The 22,598-nt window shown below is 39.7% G+C and overlaps 2 protein-coding genes and 1 long non-coding RNA gene across 3 annotated transcripts in view; 2 read left to right on the top strand and 1 right to left on the bottom strand.

Moving 5' to 3' along the window:
* Positions 1–4,835, top strand: part of LOC113021114 (extracellular serine/threonine protein kinase FAM20C-like) — a 17,850-nt gene extending 13,015 nt beyond the window's left edge. Inside the window, exons 6-11 of the mRNA XM_080300963.1 lie at positions 458–573; positions 699–879; positions 2,436–2,545; positions 2,754–2,835; positions 2,950–3,009; positions 4,295–4,835. Of these exons, the coding sequence (XP_080157089.1) occupies positions 458–573; positions 699–879; positions 2,436–2,545; positions 2,754–2,835; positions 2,950–3,009; positions 4,295–4,556 (811 nt within the window). The 3' untranslated portion in view covers positions 4,557–4,835. The remainder of the gene's footprint in view (positions 1–457; positions 574–698; positions 880–2,435; positions 2,546–2,753; positions 2,836–2,949; positions 3,010–4,294) is intronic.
* LOC145428580 (uncharacterized) lies at positions 4,113–8,047 on the bottom strand. Its single transcript, XR_013908874.1, has 2 exons — positions 7,791–8,047; positions 4,113–4,457 (listed from the first exon to the last, which is right to left on the bottom strand). It is a non-coding gene; the product is annotated as an uncharacterized LOC145428580 (long non-coding RNA).
* Positions 7,930–22,570, top strand: sp100.1 (SP110 nuclear antigen, tandem duplicate 1). Its single transcript, XM_026165566.2, has 16 exons — positions 7,930–8,073; positions 9,560–9,725; positions 10,109–10,327; positions 11,486–11,605; positions 11,810–11,943; positions 12,037–12,081; positions 13,617–13,656; positions 14,272–14,334; positions 14,428–14,550; positions 14,845–14,981; positions 16,608–16,676; positions 17,904–18,040; positions 19,999–20,110; positions 20,212–20,286; positions 21,038–21,181; positions 21,863–22,570. The coding sequence occupies exons 1-16, from the start codon at positions 7,930–7,932 to the stop codon at positions 21,950–21,952; spliced, it is 1,818 nt and encodes a 605-aa protein (XP_026021351.1). The 3' UTR covers positions 21,953–22,570.
* Positions 22,571–22,598: the final 28 nt, after the last annotated feature.

Here is a 22,598-nt window from a genome sequence, read left to right on the forward strand (position 1 = left end):
ACTTCAGGCACTTGAGTATTTTGTTCATGGAGATGTCGCAGAGTGTAGAAGTGTGAAAAGGTTTTAATAGCAGTCAGTGGTAGCTGAAGAATAAAACCTGACCAAGTGTTTCATTCTTGCACTTTGCTGGATAAGTAAAGAGAAAAAGCTGCACTTCTTCTGTGGTTACTAACCCCGCTGTCGTGCCCTTGAGCAAGGTCTTGATCCTGGTGTACATGTGGAGTTTCCAGGAGGTCAGAGGATCGTAGCACTGGGCAGCTTTCTGGTGTGACAGTGCAATGCGTGAATATGATGATGGTGTTCCAGTAAACAGGACGTTAATGCTGCACACAAATAAAGATTAAAAAAAGAAAACACTTCCTGTGCTCTTGTTGACACATTGTGTTCCCTTTTTAAATGTATTTTCTTTGTACTCGCTCCATCTCTTCATCTCGCTCTGTATCTTCCTCCTTCTCAGATTGCTGGGCTTTAACAGAATCCCTCCAGTGGTTGGACGGCTCATCAATGTTACCACAGAGATCAAAGAGATTACCACCGACCGCAGGCTGTCTAAGACCTTCTTCACTTCCCCTGGTATGTGTGCAGGTGCATGTGGGTAAGTGTTGGCTCACGCCAGCACTCAGTTTATTTAACAAAAACGAACTATTGGACTGAATTCTGCTAAAATCTTTATTTTTAATATATGGCTGTCTCTCTAGCTGGGAACGTGTGTTTCTATGGGCAGTGTGAATACTACTGCTCAGTGGAGCACCCGGTGTGCGGTCAGCCACATATGCTGGAGGTTTCCCTGGCTACCATGCTGCCTGACCTCACCATTGCCCCTCGCAGGTCCTGGAGGTCCCCATGGAGGCGATCTTACAGCCGCACCAAGCTTGCACAGTGGGTTCACTGATCATACCTCAGTCTGACTAACATACAGAATGTAGTTTAATACAACTGAACAGAGTACATGTTTAGAAACGTCCTAACTGTGAGTGGGAAACTGCCTGAATGGAATTATATATTTAGTGATATTAGGTTAATTGGTGATTGTAAATTGTCCATAGCTGTGACTGTGAGAAAGGCTGTCTGTCTCTCTGTGGGTGTACATCACCTCTCACCTTATTGCAGCTGGGCTAGCATCCAGTCCCCCCACGACCCTGAATTGTTTAAATGGGGATGGATGGATGGACTGATGACATTATATTGAGTGGCCTGTTTTGAAACAAGACTTTTAGGAGTCTAGGAGTTTCGTTGGATGTCGTCTGTTAATGGTTTTTCTTTTTAAAGGTAAAAATATTGGAATGCTTTGTTAATGAGTCACTTCTAATGATCACAGTGTCTTTCTTTTAAACAATCTGAACCCCAGCTCAATAGAAGGATGATTACTAACCCTGTAGTAATATTGCTTACAATCTAATACAGCCAGTACAAGATAATAGAAACAGTTCCTGCGTGTATTTTAGGTATTAGTAAAATACTGTCTATTAAGCAGCTCTGATGGAACTTTTGATAAGTGTGTGCATAGAGTGTAAATAAAGATCTAGATTTAGACCAGGGGTGTGAAACATAAGGCCCTTGGGCCAGAACTGGCCCTGCAAACATTTTGGACTTTTAATGGTATTTTCATAAATTTTATAGCTTGTCCTGCTGATAAACATCTCATACTACAAAAATAATGTAACAGATAAAAAAGTTAAGAAACATGAGAAGAAAGTTACTGTTTTTTCACTATTGCTATAGAATTTTTTTTTCCAATGTAACCACATTAAAAAACAAAAATAAAAGTAAAAAAAAAAATTGACATTTTCTGTTAATTAACAAATCTGTCCACTTTATAATTACAGGACAGTCTGGCCGATTAGTTACCAGAATGTTGTTGAATTTTACACTTTTTTTTTTTTTTTTTACAATTTCGGCCCAAAGAGTTGTGCTGACTTGTTTCTTTCATTAACGGCAGCAGCAGCATTTCTTTATCACGTAGAAATACTGAGACATTGCACTTCTTTTTCTTATATTGAGATTTCTCAGGGATTAAATGTGCAGTTAAGCTACTTTGCACTGGGGAGTTTCACTGGTCCAGCTTACTTAAGATCAAAGTGGGCTGTATGTGGCCCATGATGTTAAACGAGTTTGACGTTCCTGGTCTAAAGCGTTTAGAGAATCGTGGGTGTTTGCCGCCCTCTAGTGGTATCTGTAAAGACTTGCAAGATGTAAACAATCTTAAAACAAATAGGCACTATATCCAGAATCTGCATTCTTTTTAATGATAAAGTTTTGAATTCAAACATCTGAGTTAACCTAAACAACAAAATGAGGTGACAGCAAAGGTGAACTGCACTAACTCGAACCCCAAAAGCAGAAAAATGTGAAGGGAAGCAATAAAAACTGTTAACAGGGAGGCCATGATCTGTTTTCCTTTGTCTGTCTGAGTGTCTCTGTTCTTTTGTTCCCAGGTGGGAAAAAGACCCAGCTTACTGTGATACAGTGAAGCAGACACCTCCTTACAATCAAGGAACCAGACTGGTGGATCTCATAGATATGGCTGTCCTGGACTTCCTCATGAGTCAGTTAGGCCCATTTGTTTGTTGGTTGATAGGAGTCACTCATCTGTATAACGCTCCTTATTTTCTTTTTTTCCTAAGGAATTTTAACAAACTGAATCAGTAAAGTAGCAGTGTGATGCTCCCTACAGTTGCATTAAGAGCTTTTTAAAGAATATTTTTAACAGTGTCATGAACCTTAAATGATATTTGATTGTTTTCCATCTGAAGGCAACATGGACAGACATCACTATGAGACGTTTGAGCAATTTGGCAACAACACTTTTCTTCTGCACCTTGATAATGGACGGGCGTGAGTACCAAAACTTTGATCCTTCTTATCTCGTGTTACACTTGATTTCTTCCTCAGGTGTCAGGTTAGTTTTTCGTCATTAAATGTTTTTGATCCTGTTTTTTGTTTTTTTAGGTTTGGGCGTCACTCTCAAGATGAGCCATCCATTCTAGCTCCATTGCAGCAGTGTTGCAGGTAAAACAAGAAAAAAGATGTGTGCTTACTGATCTGTGCGCTGAAAAATGATGGACGGGGGGACAGGTGTAAGAAAAGAGTCAGTGTCAAGTTTTCAAATGTGTATAAACCCACAAGGTGTGATAGAAATTCTCAACTCTAGCGAAGAAGTGCATCAAATTAGTAACATTTCTGCATTAAGATATCTAAAAACAACTAAGCTAATGCCACTTGTTGCCTGATGGATTTATATTATCCTCACATCACACCATTCTCATGATCTCGATACCTCAGAAACAGCTTGAGCGACTATTTTCAAATTTAAGATGACATGATTGGATTTTGGTCCCCAAAGGTAAAGTTATTATGAGTCAACCTCTCATACGTCAAATTCTCATCAATCTAATATGTCCTTTACGCCTCAGCTTAAGGAAATTCTTCAAGCCTGTAACGTCACAAAATGTGCCTCATGAATGTTTAATAGAAGAAGATGACAATGCAGAGGTCAAAGGTCACTTTGGCATGATGAGATTATGCTAAAACGTATTTTCTGGCCACAAGATATCATGCAGTGGAAGAGTATTGTGTAATGAAACTACGGGCTGCTAATGTTGGAGACCCACCTTGAAATGAAAGCAGGTGTACAGCACTCAGAGGCTGCGAGCTTAAAGCAGCAGCTTCTGTTTCTGAGGCTTTGTCTGCTGTTATGGCTGTGACTTTAGTTGCCAAACATACGTACACCCTATATTTGTATTAAATTCCTACAAGGCCTTTAAGATGTGATATTCATGGTAAAATCTCATAGTTGTTTATGGCATTTCCCAAGCTGTTTTATACAGAAATACTACAACAACATTCAAAAAACTCATAAAGGAATTTTAATGTGATTGCTTTGACCACAGTAATAATGTTAGCTGCTGTAGCTCTATGGGTAATCAAGCTATTAAATGGTAAGTGGGCAATTAACATTACATTAGCAAGTGTTCATTTTATCTAGTTTGTTAGAATACATTTACATAATCTCAGTGTAACACGGCTAAAAGGTTAAAACAACATATTGTTTGGGAACAGGATTTGTACCTGAGTCAGCAGAGGTGTAAATAATATTACATGATCCCACAACATAGCATCAAACTACTTCTTTTATTAATAAATTATCAAAAGACGACCAAAGGTGGAAACGATATGGTGCATATGGTTAAAAGATTTTAAAATTACATGCTTTAGTTTAAATATATTTCTTTCCCAGTTTCTTTTTTCCTTTTCCAAAATCTTCTCGATCCCCTTACACGACTTATCTCCACAGGATCCGTCGCTCCACCTTCCTCCGCTTGCGTCTGCTGTCTCTTCCTGATTTCCGACTGAGCGACATCATGCGGGAATCGCTGACTCAGGATCCTTTGTCACGAGTGGCCCCTCTCCTCTCAGAACCACATCTGTCCGCGTTGGACCGGCGCCTTGCAAAAGTTCTGCAAGTAGTGAAGACGTGTCAGGAAAAGCATGATGACGTCATTTACAATGACATAGAGGGACACGATCAAGGACCACGATCAGCTGTTACAGCCTAACTGAATATAGAAAAACATTCAATTACACCTGACATATAGATTATTGTCCCACTGTTACCTTACCAATACTCTTTTTCATATTTTTGACAAACTACAACAAAACATCAAACCAACAAACATATGCAAAAATACAAATACACAAATCAAAATGTTCAAATTTACATGAAAAAAACAAAACAAAACATGCAGCAAACTACACACTTGATGTTTACTTAAAGTTTTTTTTTTTTTAATATCTATGTCTTTTACAAAGTTTTAAATAAAGGAGTCCTCAAACCATCTCATTGTAGACATTATTCATTCTTTAAGGTCTGACACCATTTTTCTTCTCCAGCGTACAACTTTCTATCCAATGGGGTGTTTTCCCCTCCCAAAACAATGCTTAAGTAATGAGGAATAATAATGTTTGCTTATTTTTATTACACGCAATTAAGTTTTTCTGGATATAAGAACCAATAACTTTGGAGTTCTATGGAATTTCTTTTGAAATCATTTTCTAGCATCGCTGTGATCTCTTCATTGCTCTGCACTCTCAAACATAATGAAACTGCTCCTTTAGCCTCTGTGCATTTAGTGCACATGTCAGTTATATTTTTATTTTAACCGTTTGGTGTTAAAAGTGTTTGCATAGCCGAATATTAATATTAGGCCTGTATTCTATGGTTGAGTGTACGTTACAGCTGATCTCTAAATCTCTGTTTAGATTATTAATGTCATATTTTTCATCAAATTATTTATTTCAACTTTGCAAATGAGTTAGATTGAATATTACAGACACATGTGCAATGTCGCTCAAGAGGAACACACTATAGACTATAGCATAATTAGTATCTCATCTATTTTCTTGTTATGACATCAACATAAAAAGTAAATGACCTGCACATACGGATATTTGTATGTTTGCTTTGGGCGACACAATAAGTGAGTCTGGGAAGGTATGCAGTGGTTCGCATGTAGGTGTTTATGAAGACAATGACAAAAGGTGACAACATGGAGAGGTGTGACAGAGAGTTTATCATGAGGTACAAGAGCAGATGGTCGACACTCTAGGGAACAAACACCAGACATATAAATTAAAACCCCTAAAAAGCATCAGTATGAAAGAGGACATGTATTCTTAATCAAAACGCCAACCACACCGTGAAAAAATCCATCCATCCATTCGCTTCCGCTTCCCATTTTCAGGGTCGCGGGAGCCTATCCCAGCTGTCATAGGGCAAGAGGCAGGGTACACCCTGGACAGGTCACCAGTCTGTCGCAGGGCCAACACACAGGGACAGACAACCATTCGCACTCACATTCACTCGCACATTCACACCTAGTGACAAGGTCCTGTCACATCAACACCCTGGTTAAGAAAGCCCGTCAGCGTCTCTTCTTCCTCAGAAGACTTAGAGACTTCCATCTGCCACTGAAGGTGCTCAAGAACTTCTACTCCTGCACCATCGAGAGCGTCCTGACGGCAAACATCTGCACCTGGTTTGGGAACAGCACCAAGCAGGACAGACGAGATCTGCAAAGGGTGGTGCGCTCGGCCGAACGCATCATTCAATCAGAGCTCCCTGACCTGCTGTCCATCTACACCAAGCGGTGCAAGTCCAAAGCTAGGAAGATTATGATGGACCTCTCCCATCGCAACAATGGACTCTTCTCACTGTTGGCCAAAACAGAGAGAATGAGGAGGAGCTTCTTCCCCCAGGCTATTCGGGGCCTGAACCAGGTGTAGGACTGGACTCTACCAACACGTCACTATAAGACTGGACTCTCACACACGTCACCACACGCACCACCACACATTTCCTATAATCCTATAATTCCTATAATTTATAATCCTTATCTTTATAATCTCTTCTGCTATTTGCACATTCTTTACTGTAAATTCCCAAGTTAATTTGTACATTTTTTTAGTAAACTGTAAATTGTAAATATTGTAAAACTTTTCTTCTGTCATTTAATGGTCGGGCATTGTACAGCTACAAGCATTTCACCCCCATGTCATACTGTGTATGGTTGTGTGACAAATAAAATTTGAATTTGGATTATCTAATTAACCTATCCCCACAAGTTGCATGTCTTTGGACAGTGGGAGGAAGCCGGAGTACCCGGAGGGAACCCACGCAAACACGGGGAGAACATGCAAACTCCACACAGAAAGACCCCGGCCTGATGGTGGAATTGAACTCAGGACCTTCTTGTTCTTGCTGTGCGGCAACAGTGCTAACCACCGTGCCACCAGGCTGTGAAAAAATAAAAACATTAATTCAATCAGTGCCTGCTATTGATAAGCTGGCGTTTATCTCATTAGGCAGAAATATTTACAAAACTAAAAGACTTGAATTACTTCATAAACAAATAGAGCTGAGTGCTGTGGTCATGCTGTGGTTAGCTTTGTCCAAGCACTGTGAAAACCTGTTCCTATATCTCCAAAGGGATTATCAACCAGCTTGTACTCGTTTTCTCGTGTTGACTCACTTGACAAAAAAACAAAACAAAACAAAAAACGTTATTCTTTGAAGTGCTTGTGTATCAATAATCACAAAAACTAAAGTTATACATGCAGGAATTATTTTCATATACAAATACAAACCAACTATGAAATTATTGATTTATTTTATGTTGTTGTTACTGGAAAAGAAAAAATGTGACATATCTCTATGACGTTATACTCATTTCTGTCTCCCTGCTGAAATAATGCCCCAAGCGGGAGCGCGCATAGCGCAGAAAGCACTGAAAATATTTGGGCCGAGCTGTTTCCAACCACGACATGAATGCTCATTGTTTTATCAAAGAGGCTGTTGAATTTCGCACTGTTACTCACTGTGGGCGACCTTAATGAATCCCCCTTTTGTCTCTTCGTGTCAGACGCTCAGGAATGAGTTTGATTTGTTTCGCCCACAGACTGTTAGTCTCGGGTCTACTTTAAAAATAAGCATGGCTATAATTTAAAGGGGGGATAATAAATCTCAGAAATGCGCACGGTCTGCAGTTTTTGGTGAGCCGACAGAAGAGCGCTAGAAAAAGGTTTCACTTTCCAAACGTCACTGAGAGGAGGAACCGAGAAACCAGGATTTCCCAGATCAGACACTTTGACCCGTAGAGGGAAAACTTCCGCTTATGTCTGCATCTACTCAACATTGTGATTTTTTGTTTTACATAAACTTGGATTGAGTTTCACTGTGCGCGCATGTAAACGGTGGAGCAGGGTGACGAGACCTGTGAGGAGTTTATTGTTACCTGTTAAACGGCACAAGGTCCACGAATGCAGCGCTTTATTTCTGTGCTGCAGCTCTAATATCACATCTGGGTGATAAGTGAGTGCGATCTCTTGGGAACTGGCACAGTTTTGTAGAAGAGTAGGGAGAACAGACCATCGATGGATCCGCTGGATTTCCTGGAGTTGGAGGAAATGCTGCGCTTTTTACACTGCAATAAAACAGAAATTTCTTGCATGGAAAGCCCGGTCATCTTCCTCTGCAAGCTCAAGGATTACAACCTGATCTCGGAAGACCGTTTCAAGGTGAGGAGCTCAAGTGGAAAGGTTACGCATTTGTTATCAACCTCGTTACAGTCATTTCAGGCGAGTGCTATTTGAATAGGACGTTAATGAGAGAGCGGGAAGTGAACAGCGGAAGTGATACATGATTACGTCAGAGTTGTTGGTACACATGAAGCGTCGATTTCAAACAAGGGAAATACGGCGAACTGACCCCAAAAAGCTGATTCTGTTTATCTGAACTTCTTCAGTCTCAGCTGACTGCAGGTTTTCTCAGCCTTAGCCTACCTTTGCCTGACTGAGACTAGCAACACGGAATGAACAGAATCAACTTTTTGGGATTTACTTACCGGATCATCAAGACACTGCGAATTGACATTCGCCTGTAACTCACACTGCTATTTACTAAAAAAGAAGGCATTTTCACAACCAGAGCCAGTTATTAAAAACAGATTAAAATGAAATAAAATCTGTAGTCTGGAAAAGTCTTAAGTCACGCGTCGTTTTTCCAAATTTTGCGGAGAAAATGGGAAATAAGTTTGTAGATTTATTTGAATGTGCAAACATAAAAGGAAATACACCGAGTATAACGGTCAAGATGATCAATAATATTGACGTCCAGGGTCTGGGGAGGCCAATCCACGACTAACAGTGTTCCACTGTGTGTTTTTCTATCCAGGTACGCTTTTACTGCACTGACAGTGTGTTCGGGATCATTATCATCCTGAAAAATGAAGCCATAGTAACTCCATCAATTTTGGCAAGATTGCAAACACCACTAACTGAAATGTTTTTTCCAAACTACAGTTTTTCAGGTTCATCTGCTGTAGATAGTTCTTTAGACCTACTGCTTCCTTAATTTTCTTCCACTTGGTCAGTTTTGTCAAATCTTTTAAGGACATATTGCACAGCACAATTTAAAATGAGTTCTTTGCTAAGTTTTCTGTTGTGTACAGACATAACTCTGCTTCATCCCTTGAGTTAGGTGGATTTTTTTATGCTTGAATGATTCATGGGTCAGTGTTAAGTGGCTTAACAAATAATAAAAGCATTCCTCTGAAAAAGGTCAGATGCAAGGACTGGAATGAAAATTGGCAAGAAAGGAGGCAATGTCCAAAGTAAAACTTTATAATTTTTGAAACTATTGATCAAGGCCGGTTAAAAAAAACAAAAAAGACTGTCTCCTTGGAAATAAAATATAAAGTAATGAAAGGTGGGTCACGATTTTTGCACAGTACTCCACCTTACGTAAATATAGGTCCCCATTGTTACGCAAAAAAACAGCAGCTTATTCAGAGAAGGAAACGCCCTCTCCTAAATAATCACATATAATCAATCCAATCACCATTATTGGAGTGGCAAACATAAACATCATACTTTTTTCATAGGGGCAGTTTTTTCTAAATCTACTATCATAGACACTTTGTGAAAACGACAGTATGTTGGTATTTACTTACTGAATCCTAGGCTAAACAGCTCAATAATAATTTTCTCGATACTGTGTGTGCAGAAGGTGAGTCGAATGAAGAAAAAAGAGAAGGGCCTTTATGATATCCTGGACTGGTTCGAGGAAAAAAAGTCAGAGCACATCAAACTGTTCTGGAAGTGTGCCTTCAAGGAAACTGTCCTGAGCCACAACCCCAAACTGCAAATGCTGCGCAAAAGCCTCATGGACGGTAAGATATTTCTATTTCATGATGCTCTTAATGACTTTATAATAAGTATGTTTGTGTCTCTGACAAGTTAATTGATAAAGCAAAGAATTGGCCAAAGAAATCTGAAAGGAATAATATGTCATCTACTTTAAGATGAGAGTTTTGTGGTGGCATTAATGCCTTTGCAGGACTAAAAATAATTTGATAGGCTTGTAACCAGTCAAAGAGAACCTCTGTCTATGTGAAGACTCATCTTGTAACAGCTAATATGTTGTAATTTAGACTATATAAAACCTTGTTAGCAAGTGGGCATGCTATGTACTGAGACTTTGAAATTGACCTGTAGAAGTTGTTTGGCCTCTATTAGATATTTATTATGTTCTTGGACTTCAATGTAATTTCAGGGTCTTACCATTTTGACACACAATTGCCTGAGAAAGTTGAAACGGAAGACAACGGTGAAAAGGAAAAAACTGAACATTCAGAAGAAGAGGTGAGGAAAGAAAACTCAGTGAAAAAGAAGAGGAAGTATAGCAAGAGCATATGTGATGAGGAGGATGAGCAGCCTGGCCCATCAGGCCTGTCTACCTCGGCTCAGAAGAAGTCCAAGAAAATATGTTTCAGTAAGTTACTCCTCACTTATGCTTTACTGTTCTCAGCGTGACTATATGCCAACAGGAGTTATACAGTTAAAAAGACATCTCTCATCCTCTAACCTTTAGCAGCTCTCACTGGGGTAAAGTACCCTGGTTCTACACCAGGCTAGACCCAACCAAAAACAAAGCCTCTTCTCTTGAAAAAGAACATGGCAACATGACTTAGGTTCGAAAGGTTACAAATACATGACTTCTGGAACAATGTCATTTGGACAAATCAGACCAAATGGAGATGTTTGACCATAATGCACATTTAGAGAAAACCAAAACTCACCTCAGCTGTCAATCACAGTTGGTATGTGGTGAAGGGATGATCATTTGGTGGACCTGGGCCTGGACTTTGCCATTATTGAGTCGACCATGAACTCCTTCGTATACCAAAGTGTCCTCGAGTCAAATGTGAGACCATCTGTCTGACAGTTAAAGCTTGGCTGAAACTGGGTCATGCAATATGACAATGATCCCAACCACAGCAGCAAATATACAACAGAATGGCTAAACTAGCAGAGCATGAAGGTGTTGCGACGGACTGGTCAAAGTCCAGACCTCAACGTGATTGAAATGTTGGTGTGGTGGGAAATTAAGACAGCTGTGCATAAACAAATGTCCGCAAACCTCAATGAACTGTGGGCTCGAGTTATTCACAGGACTGCATAGAGTTGTCATATGTTCATTACTTTCTCTTTATGTTGGAAGTGGAATTGTCTCTTCTCTGATGTTTTGTACAAAGTTACACCATTACAGCTCCTCTACTCCATCTGAGTAAATAGTGTTATAGCAGGTGGAGAATACCACAATAATCAAGCTCTACATTAACCTTCAGTTGACCAACTTCAAAAAAGGAACTCTGGTTCTTCCAATCATTCTCCTGAATCCGTGGAAAGGTACCTCCCAAGTGGTCAGTATGAACCGGAACATGTTTGACTCCCTGCCAAGATGGATACAGGCCTCACTCAGTTCTATAAAACTGGAGCATAGCCACAGCCCTTCTTGCTTCTACACCTGCAGCGTTCACTGCAAGATGTCTGAGGGAATGTGGTCATGTCTTTTCCAAAGCCACAACATGTATATTGACTACACTGCAGCATGTTTGAATCGGCATTTATAACATTTTGTATTTCTCAGCTCCTCCCATGAAGAAGGGAGAGAAGGGTGAAATTTGGACCTGGCCCCTCTACAAGTCCCAGCTGCCTGTGACGTGCGGACAGATGTCGGGAACGCTACAACGTGACAAACTGGCTAAAGGTCAGATAAGCAAAGTCTTTTCATTGTTGCATTGCAGTCTACTGCAGCTGCATGTTCTTTGTTCAACAGCTGTGAAATAATAGAAAAATGTACAAGCTAGAAAAAGCGGCAGTTGGGAGATAACAAGAGATCATTTATGACTGAGATTTAAACTCTGCGTGTGTAAAACATTTCTTTGAATTCCTCCTCCTCTGCATCTCTTAGGAGAGAAGTGCATTCTGGCTAATAAGCAGTGGTTTGCTCCAGGTGAGTTTGAGAGGTTTGCAGGAAAGCAGAGCTGCAAGAACTGGAAGCTGAGCATTCGATGTGGGGGGACGCCGCTGGGAAAGCTTATAAAGGTTTGTCAAAAAGAAAATCTGAACTTATTTGATCAATGTTCCAGCAGTTTCCAGTGTGAATTTCACTTATTTTGTTTTTGTCATTTTTCACAGGAGGGTCACCTGAAAACAGTGGCCTACAAAGGAGGAAATAAAAAAGTAAAAACAGATGTATATACGACCACTCAAAAGTTTGAACACACGTTCTCATTTAATGTTTTTCTTTATTTTCATGACTATTTACATTGCAGATTCTCACTGAAGGCATGAAAACTATGAATGAACACGTGAAATTATGTAGTAAACAAAAAAGTGTGAAATTACTCAAAGCTTGTTTTATAATTTATTTTAATCTTTGTGCTTTGCACACTCTTGGCATTCTCTCTATGAGCTTCATGAGGTCGTCACCTGAAATGGTCTTCCAACAGTCTTGAAGGAGTTCCCAGAGATGCTGAGTGCTTGTTGGCCCTTTTGCCTTCACTCTGCGCTCCATCTCATCCCAAACCATCTGGATTGGGTTTAGGTCAGGTGACTGTGGAGACCAGGCCATCTGGTGCAGAACTCCATCATTCTTGTCAAATTGCCCTTACACATCCTGGAGGTGTGTTTGGGGTCATTGTCCAGTTAAAGAAAAAGTTATGGTCCAACTAAACGCAAACCAGATGGGATGGTATGTCGCTGTATGATGCTGTAGCAGCTATGCGGGTTCAGTGTGTCTTAAATTTTGAATAAATCCTCAACAGCGTCACCAGCAAAGCCCCCCCACACCATCACACCTCCTCCATGTTTCAACTTGGGAACCATGCATGTAGAGACCATCCGTTCACCTTTTCTGCATCGCACAAAGACATGGCGGGTGGAATCAAAGATCCCAAAATTGGACTCATCGGACCAAAGCACAGATTTCCACTGGTTAATGTCCACTCCTTGTGTTTCTTGGCCCAAACAATCTCTTCTGCTTGTTGATTTTCCTCAGTAGTGGTTTCTTAGCAGCTATTTGACCATAAAGGCCTGATTAATGCAGTCTCTGAACAGCTGATGTAGAGATGTCTCTGCTACTGGAACTCTGTGTGGCATTAATCTGCGCTCTAATTTGTGATGCTGGTGACTCGGATGAATTTATCCTCAGCAGCAGAGGTGACTCTTGGGCATCCTTTCCTGCGGCGGTCCTCATGTGAGCAACTTTCATCGTAGCACTTGATGGTTTTTGTGACTGCTTTTGGGGACACTGCCATAATATCAATTCTAACAGTTGTCAAAGAGGGCTGTCAGCTGTGTACCAACCTGACTTCTGCACAACACAACTGATCCACAAATGAACCCTGACAAGTCACACCTGTGAAATGAAAACCATTTCAGGTGATTCGATCATGAAGCTCATTGAGAGAAGGCCAAAGGTTTGCAATCCTGTCAACAAAGCAAAGGGTGGCTACTTTGAGGAATCTAAAATAGAAATCATATTTAGAGTTATATATCTTTTTTTTCTTTGCTACATAATCCCATTGATCTTGGTTCATATATTTGATGTCTTCAGTTTGTATCTATGATGTAGAAAGTAGTAAAAGTAAAGAAAAACCATTACATGAAAATTGTGTGTCCAGATTTTGACTGGTAGGGTATTTCTTACTCAGAAGTAAATTAGTTTGTTTTATTTTTTTCTAATCTAAGCCACGTGCTTCTTTTTTTGCTGCTAGGCCAAGAAAATATTGTTCTCACTCGAAGAAGCAACCACAGGTTTGTTCTATTACTGCAAAAACACCGATTTTTATCAAACGTGAGTGTTCTTAACAGCATATAAGCCCACTTTCCCACTGGCTGCTACAAGAGCTTCTGTTATCTCACATTAAATATTAAAGCATTTAAAACTAATGGCATCAATTGAGGCAGGCAGGCACTGCAGACATTTATAACCCTCCCCCCTTTATGCTCCAGTATAATAGAAACAGAGCAGAACTGGAAAAGCCCAACGAACTGAAGTCAAAACAATTTTATTTTTGTATCCTTATATCAGAAAACTGAAATTTGCCTCAAGGAGCTTCCAATCTGTACAGAAAACAACATTGTTTCTCCTTAGACCCTCAACTTGGATGAGGAACAGCTACCATTAAGATCCAAAATGAAAAACAAGAATATTAATGGGTGAAGGCATACAGCCGCGAGGCAGTGATTCTAGTTTCTCTCTGAGCATAATGATTGTCACTAAAATCTTTTCTGGCATTCTATTAATATCGTGCACATATTTATATTCATAAAACTCTGAATTTAAAATATACATGTGTAAGACAAACATGCACAGGCAAGGCAAGCTTCTTTCCCGCTTGTTTTCATGGATAAAATCCTCTTTTTTAGAGTCGGAGAAAGAAGAAGATGACGAGGAAGACCAGGATTCATCAAGTGATGAACCCACCACAGGTGCTGGTTTCTACAGTGTAATATTTATGATGGAAGCTCTTTTAGATACGCATGGTTGTGTTACATATTATCTTCATAACGTGTCTGTTTTAGATGAAGAAGAGGCAGAAGAGCAGACGGTGCAGCAGCCAGAGGCTGGTCTTTCCAACACCAAAGTGTTCAAAGTTACATGTGGTGGTTTAGCTGGGACGTTACACAAAAAACGTTTTGCATCAGGTATCTTAAAAAAAGAATGTACTGTGATACAGATACAGTCATTTGAAAAAGTTTAAACAGTTCTTTAAAAAAACAAAGTACACTCTGATTACATCCATTGGAATTAAGAGGATAAGTAGCATCCAGGTGCTGCTAAATGCTACTTTGAATTGAATTAAATGGAAAGATTTAGTATTTGGTATTTATTTATTTATTGTCATTGTCAGAGAACAATGAAATTGCATTTGGGGCTTCCGTACAAGATTTTAGTTAAGCTGTAGGAACTTTCTTCTCAAAATGTTTTTCTCCCTCTAGGGACACTTGGCAAGAGTATTCGTACTGAGACAAGCTGGATGACCCCAGTGGACTTTTGTAAGGAATCTGGTCCGACAAATGTTTCCTGGAAGAAAGACATCAGATGGGATGGAAAACCTCTGAGTGCTCTCATGGAGGTGTGTTTACACTGCAGGTTCCTAGTTCACCGCAACTTATCTCTACGCCTTTGGGTACTTTTGTGAGGTACTCTGTGAGAATGAGGGAGGAAAATTACACTTCAAGATTACAATCTTTACATTTTGACTCATATTTATTTGCGGTCATCAATCTTCAAGCAGCTAATATGGTAAAAATATATATCCAAATGTAGGGATGGGTACCGGTGTCCGGTGCCATGATGGCACCGGTTCTGACATAAACGGTAGTAACCAGACCGAAAAGCAGCGCACATTTCGGTGCTTTATTTCGGTGCTTTTTTTTCCTGAGCTGTGATACACTTTAGATTCTAGCCAATCATTTTACGTTTCCGAGGATAGTAGGCGGGGCTAGGTACGTACGTTCTGTTAGAGCAGAGCTACAGATTAAAAATGTCCAAGGCGAAGCGGTCAAAAGTCTGGCTGTACTTCATAGCAAAATATGCAAACTCAGCAGCCTGCAACAAGTGCTTTAAGCTGATACTTTGATACTGTCAAAGGAGGTAACACCTCAAATCCGATGAAACACCTGGCGACGCATAGCGTTTTTTTTAAAAGCCCAGAAATGCGCCGTATTTGATAGCTTGCTGCGAGACCTCACACCGAGCGCATCTACTGCGGGTGGGTTGCCTGTTATGCAACATCCCCCAAAAACACGAAGAGGAGAGTCCTGGCCCCTAGCCCTGCCAGTGTAGCAGAAATGATGACGGATGATGAAGGCAGCAGCAGCCGTTCTTTTCTGCGTGAGTAGCTAATTTACGTTGAGTAGGCTAACCACGTTATTACATTAATGCATGTAAGGTGAACTAGCAAACATCATCATAGCTACATGCGGCTGTCTTCTTGTTTGATGGCAGATACTCCCTTCACCCTGGCTAAAAAGGCTAAAATGACCAAAGAAAAAGTGGAAAACAGTTAAACATGAGAGGTTTAGGACAAAGTTTGTGTTTTTTCCATTGTTTAAGCACTGCTTCCAGCCAAGAGTGATACCATATATGCCCCATAGCTGCAGAAAAGGCTAACATTGTTATATTTTTACAAAAAACAGCTGAACATGAGAGGTTTTTGGACCAATTTTGTGTTCTCCATTCTTTAAGCACCGGTTTGAGCACCGGCACCGTTTCAAAAGTACCGATTTGGCACCGGTATCGGATAAAACCTAAACGATACCCATCCCTATCCAAATGCAGAAAGCTAACATGTGGTGGCATTTTGATGAACAACCACAGTTAGCCCTAAGCACACACCAAATGCACATCAATGTTTCAGCACCGTACAGCAGAACCAAAGACTCTTCTGTTACTATTAACACCAGCTATAGAGAATGAACAAATAATAAAGAATATAAAGACAATTAGGGGCTAATTCAGGAAAAATGAATTGGGTCAGTGCCAGTTTGGTTTTGTAGGATCTTTTTGAATTATAATTTTGAAGTTGCCACTCGTGCCCAAAAAATTACAGGACTTAACAATTTTTTTTGCATGAAACTGTGTCTCACCTGTAAACCCAAGAGCAACTTTAGTCAATATGAGCGTTATAAGCTTTGTTAAACCAAAAGTGAGAACTTATGATTGAAAAATGAATACATTGTTACTTTGTCTCTTTCAGGCAGAGATCTTGAAGATTCATTCCCTTCTGTGTGCTTGCCCTCTGTGTAAACCAGATCCTGAAGACCTGGTAAGTTTCAGACAAGTGGCATTTCCTCATGCTACACTGGTTTGAAAAATACTTTCTTGCACAATGCTGTTTTTTCTAAATAGTACAAAATCTGTCTCTCTAAATCTGTAGTATAATTCGACAAACAAGAAACTTTTTTCCTCTCTCAGTTATCTTGTTCTGGTGCAGAAATATGCGATTCCAACCCCAATTTAGAGTTTAGTTGTATTTGTAGCCTAACATCACATACAGGAGTGGGACTCCTTCTCTTTCTGACAGCAACTTAATGGATATTCTCTGCCCTCGGTCACTTTACTGTACATTCAGTGGGTCAGACCAGACATTTACTTGTTGCTTTTAACAGAGCACAACTTTGTAAAAAAATGCTTGCAAATGGATTAAAGTCTAAAAATTAAGACCTTTCTACATTTCCGCACCAACGCTGACCAGAGGAGCACGCGGACATCTCCAAAATACCTTTGGATTTTTCATTATTCACTCTGCTGTGCAATTTCACATCCATCAGACACTGAAGGGCCTTAAAAATGGACTTTACGTGGCAAAGCCTTTACCGCATTAAACGAAAAATCTGTGACAGGTCAGATTAATGAGTCTGACCAATAATGGATTCAGCCTAATCCTGGTTTTGACAAAACTTTAATAGGAGCTGAAGCTTGATGCAGCCGATTGCAGTAGTCCCTTCCTCTGAGTTTTTATATACCTACAGATCAATCCATGAGTGCTTCCAAAGAAAGAGAGCTCATTTACCAACAAGGCACAGCAGAGGTGGATTAAATTCTACAGGATTAATAAAAAAGTAAAAGACAGTGAGTCTCATCTTCACTTCAGATAGATCTGCAGTTACACTGTCACTACGCAGATGAAAAATAATTTGTTATGAAGCCATCACTCTCCATTACAGTACTTAAGCTATTTCATTTAGCTATAAGTAAAAGTCTGGTCTCACCTACTGGCTGAAATCTACTAAAGTGTTTATGATTATGCATTACTGTAACCACACGTGAGATGTGGCCTCTCAAAAGTAACAGTAATAACATGGCCTCATGCATGGCCGATTACCTATTGTGAATGTGTGCTGTGGCGGTGCTGTGTTCTTAATTTATAGATGGCAGTTATAAGTTACCGTTTGATGAAGTCAGCAATTTTACATCTCCTGGGTCTGAAAGGCGCTTTGGAGCAGTTTTGTGTACAAACAGATTTTCTGTGATTTATTGTCTGTGTTGCCAGGAGAATGAGAAAAACGATGACGACTGTTGCATCTGTAAAAATGAAGAAGAAGACCAAGAGCTGGTAGTGTGCGAGGAATGCCCACGATCCTTCCACCAGAAATGCCACCTGCCACATGTGGACGACATCATTCTGAAGTGAGCCTTACTGGGAGAGCAGCCATTTAAAAAATATTTTTCAAATCAGCTGTTTCTCTTTTGTCCTTTTGTATGTTTTGTTTGAGTCTCTTATATTTTAAACCTGCATGAATTTGTCGTATCAACACAGAATGCATTGGCAGGAAAGAAACCTAATCAGCTTTAACAGGGTGAAAGAAATGCTCCCATTATACAGTCCTGCAACTGAACTGAACTCAGCATTTTAAAGCAGCACTAATGAATATCCCTACAGCTCTGTGCAAAAGTCTCGAGCCACTTCTCATTTCTGTATGATTTTCTTTCAATGAACCAGACTTTCTTGTAATATTTTAAATTGGCCTGGAGCAACAGTTTTCCAGGTTTACTGAAGAATCCACACTAAACAAAGGGAAAATGGGGGGAAAGGCTGAGGTATGCCAGTTTACACAAGAACTGGATTGAAATTTAGTGGCAAAAGGTCTTATATAATAATGTCATTGATATTTTTGGTCCAAATCGTTGTCTTATTTATGGAGGAGGATGAGAGGGTCCAACACTGAACATCTACAGCTAAATGTAAAACATGGTGGAGGCTCTGGGGATGCAGTTCATCCAGTGGTGCTGGGAGTCTTGTGAAAATGAGGAATTATAAACACAAAAAAGTACGGTCAGATGGAATCTGGAAAGCATCTCATCAGGAGCAGCATCATTTTTCAGCATGACAGTGATCACAAACACACTGCCAATGCAGTAAAAGCATACCTGAATAAAAAACATAAAACAAAACCACCACACACAGTCTTGGCCTCCCCAGAGCTCGGACTTCAACATTAGTGAAGCAGTGTGTGATCAGCTTGACAGAAAACCGAATTAAAGACAGTCAAAAATTATTCTCCAAATCTCTGCATCTATTTCCCTTTATCCATCCATCCATCCATTCGCTTCCGCTTATCCTTTTCAGGGTTGCAGAGGGTGCTGGAGACTATCCCAGCTGTCATAGGGCAAGAGGTGGGGTACACCCTGGACAGGTCGCCAGTCTGTCGCAGGGCCAACACACAGGGACAGACAACCATTCACACTCACATTCACACCTAGTGGCAATTTGGATTATCCAATTAACCTATCCCCACAAGCTGCATGTCTTTGGACGGTGGGAGGAAGCCGGAGTACCCGGAGTGATCCCACGCAAACACGGGGAGAACATGCAAACTCCACACAGAAAGACTCCGGCCTGATGGTGGAATTGAACTCAGGACCTTCTTGCTGTGCGGCAACAGTGCTAACCACCGTGCCCTATTTCCCTTTATTTCCCAGAAAAATATTTTTTTTAAATGAGGGGTGGCTGAAGACTTTTGCACAGTGCTGTCTGTGAACTTCTTAACAATTAAGCAAGTGTAAAATAGCACACTTGCTTAATTGTTTTTCCGTCGTTTAAGTAGAAGTACTTTTTCCCAAACAAACTGACAGTCTTATGATGAAAAGACAAAGTTAGGTGCCAGCTGGCAAAGAGAGTGAAGGAGCTAAGGATATTTCCTTCTGGACCTGGTAGATAACAAAACAGGACATTTGCAAATTGACCTGTACCATGAGTCCAAATAAGTGGAGTGTTACTCCAGATCTTCTAGTTCTGTAAACTAAATTCTTGCTCAGCGTTAAATTTTAACATCATTTCATTTGATTTTTGTTTTAATATTTTTCACCTTCACATTAAAACTGGTACTAGCTGAAGTCAGGTGGACAGTTTCTACTAAAACAACATTTGTGCTGCTATTATCCATGTATATTGTATTGAATTACACACTACTGTATATGATCCTGGCATACGTTCTGCTTTTTTAAAATGTACCTGTTTTATGTGATAACATGAAGCTAAGACATTCAGCTGATAAAAATAAAAAGGATATAGCTGATTGAAACAACAATCAAAAGGGTTTATATTTTTAAGACTGATATATATCTGTGTGTGTATGTGTGTGCAGCGACGACAGCCCCTGGTTGTGCACATTCTGCGTTTTTAGAGCCAATCACGTTTGCCTTGACCAGCTGGACGTGAACGCAGTGATGTCTCAGCAAATATCTCAACACATGATGGTGAGAATTTTCTCTGTCTACAACTTTGTCCATGTAACCATCTAACTACCCGTCTCCCTGTGACATTGCTGTGACCTGCCCCTCTGTTGTTTCATCTACAGCAATGCCAGTATCTCCTCCTGAGTCTGCGCAGTGCTGACGAGGAGCAAATGTTTTCTCCAGACCCAATGGGCTATGTAAGTATTTTTTAAGCAAGCAATTTTTATTCATTAGAATCAAGTTTTAAAACATTCATAGAAATTAAAGTGCAGTGCACTGAAAACGTGAGCTATCTTAGCCTTTGCATATTGGTCACACTTCAGATCATCAGTTAGTTTCATATTAGACAACAATAAGCTCAGTAAACGCAAAATGCAGATTTTAAATGATGATTTCATTTATTAAGGCAAACAAGCAATCCAAACCTACCTGGCCCTGTGTGAAAAGTAACCGCTCTCCCTTGTTAAATCGGTAACTAGCCAGTTCAGCTTCACTGGCAGCACCAAGGACTAATTGCTGGTAGACCTGTTGAATCAAGAAATCACTTACATGGAACTTGTCTGAAAGAGAAAAGTAGGAAAAATGATCTCAAAAAGCAAAACATCCTACGATCTAAAGAAACGGATGAGAAACAAAGTCATCGACATTGATCAGTCTGTGTTACAAAGCAATTTTAAAGCTTTGGGACTCAAGCAAACCATTGTGAGAATCATTATCCACAAATTGAAAATTTGGAACAGTAGTGAACCTGAATTCTGTGTTTAAAAACAACATTTTGTATTTTCTTTTCCTAAAATTAAAATTAGCTTTGATGTAAAGCATGTAAGTGTACCAAGTTTGCAAAAAGCTAAGAAGTCAGGAAGGGGGCGAATACTTTTTCACAGCACTATATGTGTAAAACTCTGACTAGAATACTCTGGTTTTCTGGATGTCTGCTTTCACCCACAGCTGGCAAACTACAGCACTTCTATCAAGAGTCCGATGTGGCTGGGCAAAGTAACAGAGAAACTCCAGCAGAAACAGTATCAAACTGTCGGCGAGTTTGTTTCTGATGTCCAGCTTATTTTTGCCAACTGTGCGACATTCAACCGGGTAAGAAACTCTTAGTGAAAGTGTGATAATGGCATTCAGTGCTCTCAATAGTCTATTAAGTGCTTGTTTTTATTTTTTATATGGTTTTAAAAGGTTTGCATCTGCATGTAAAAAAGAAGAATTAGATTACATTCACTGCAAGTTTTGGAAACTTCAATTACACCTTATAGTGACAAAAAATGTGATTCTGTATCTCTTTTGGGACTTGGGACTCTGTGTGTTGTGTTGTTAAATGTTTTCAGGACTTTAAGCTTTCACTTTCTTCTGACTGCCATTCAAAGTTTAGTCAAATTGCCTTGTTCAGCTTTTACAAGGCATAATCAAAACAACTACCATCTATTTCACCTTTGCTTCCATGCAGTGCTTCTTCTGCATTTGGGTCCCTGGGGGTCCTGGTCTGACCAATTTCATGGGTACCTGCAATTTCACAGTGGATCTCAAATAGAAAACTTTTGTCTTACTGTCTTTTATTCTCAGTTCTGCTGGAAGTCTCTTCCTGTTAAAAGGGAGTTCTTCCTTCCCACCACCGCCAAGTGTTTGCTCATTGTTTTTTTTCCCCTCAATTACTGTAGGTCCTTAAAGGTGCATTGACACATCTGTAGGATTACAAACACAACTTTTTTTAAACAGAACAGAAGTTTTGAAAATAACATAATGACAATCGCTGTTTTTCTTTTTCAGGGAAATCCAGAAATCCTTGCCATCGGCAACCAACTGAGGGAGTTATTTGACAGCGAGTTTAAGAAGGCTTTCAACATCCAAGATCAGTGACTTCGAACCAGTGTGACAGTTTTTAACACTTCAAAGCTGAGAAAACAATCAAAAACGGGTGTTACAGCGATGGCACTGTAGCAAAATGTAACTAGATATCAGTGTTTGCACACAGTATGAATGTCAAATACAGTATACTCTATGTTCATGTGCTGGCAACTAATGGAAAAGCTATTATTGGATAATCCTCATCATAGTACAACCCATTACAGTATAATATTAAATAAAGTAGTTCCGTAGTGTATGTTGTTTACATACAAAATGCACACTGAAAACAAAGACAAATGTCTAAAGGGGATTTGTAATAATGTTTTCTCCAGTTTTGTGCACTGAAACCAAAAACAGCTCTAGTCCTATTTAAAAGTCAAGTTAAAATGATCATTATATATATGTATATATTGCTCCCAGTTTCATTTGTTTGCCCTAACTTTGTTTCACATATAACTGATGTTATATACCATTAAAATCTGAATGTGTTGGTCCAAAGAGGACTATTGTCACTACAGTTCAATTTATTTTTACTGTTATCTGTAACATGTGGGGTTTTTTTTAAATAAAATGTTTGTTTGTGTACGCCACAAATAACACATAAAAGAATAAAATGCATTTTTTCTTTTACCTCGTTTAGTATTATTTATTTTAATTT

The sequence above is a fragment of the Astatotilapia calliptera genome, chromosome 4 (assembly GCF_964374335.1).
Source record: "Astatotilapia calliptera chromosome 4, fAstCal68.1, whole genome shotgun sequence".
Taxonomy (NCBI): domain Eukaryota; kingdom Metazoa; phylum Chordata; class Actinopteri; order Cichliformes; family Cichlidae; genus Astatotilapia; species Astatotilapia calliptera.

Coding starts and splice junctions, on each gene's coding strand:
- sp100.1 (XM_026165566.2), top strand. CDS start 7,930: ATGGATCCGCTGGATTTCCTGGAGTTGGAGGAAATGCTGCGCTTTTTA. Junction 14,335..14,427: donor AAGTGATGAACCCACCACAG/GTGCTGGTTTCT, acceptor TGTCTGTTTTAG/ATGAAGAAGAGGCAGAAGAG. Junction 20,287..21,037: donor CTCCAGACCCAATGGGCTAT/GTAAGTATTTTT, acceptor TTTCACCCACAG/CTGGCAAACTACAGCACTTC.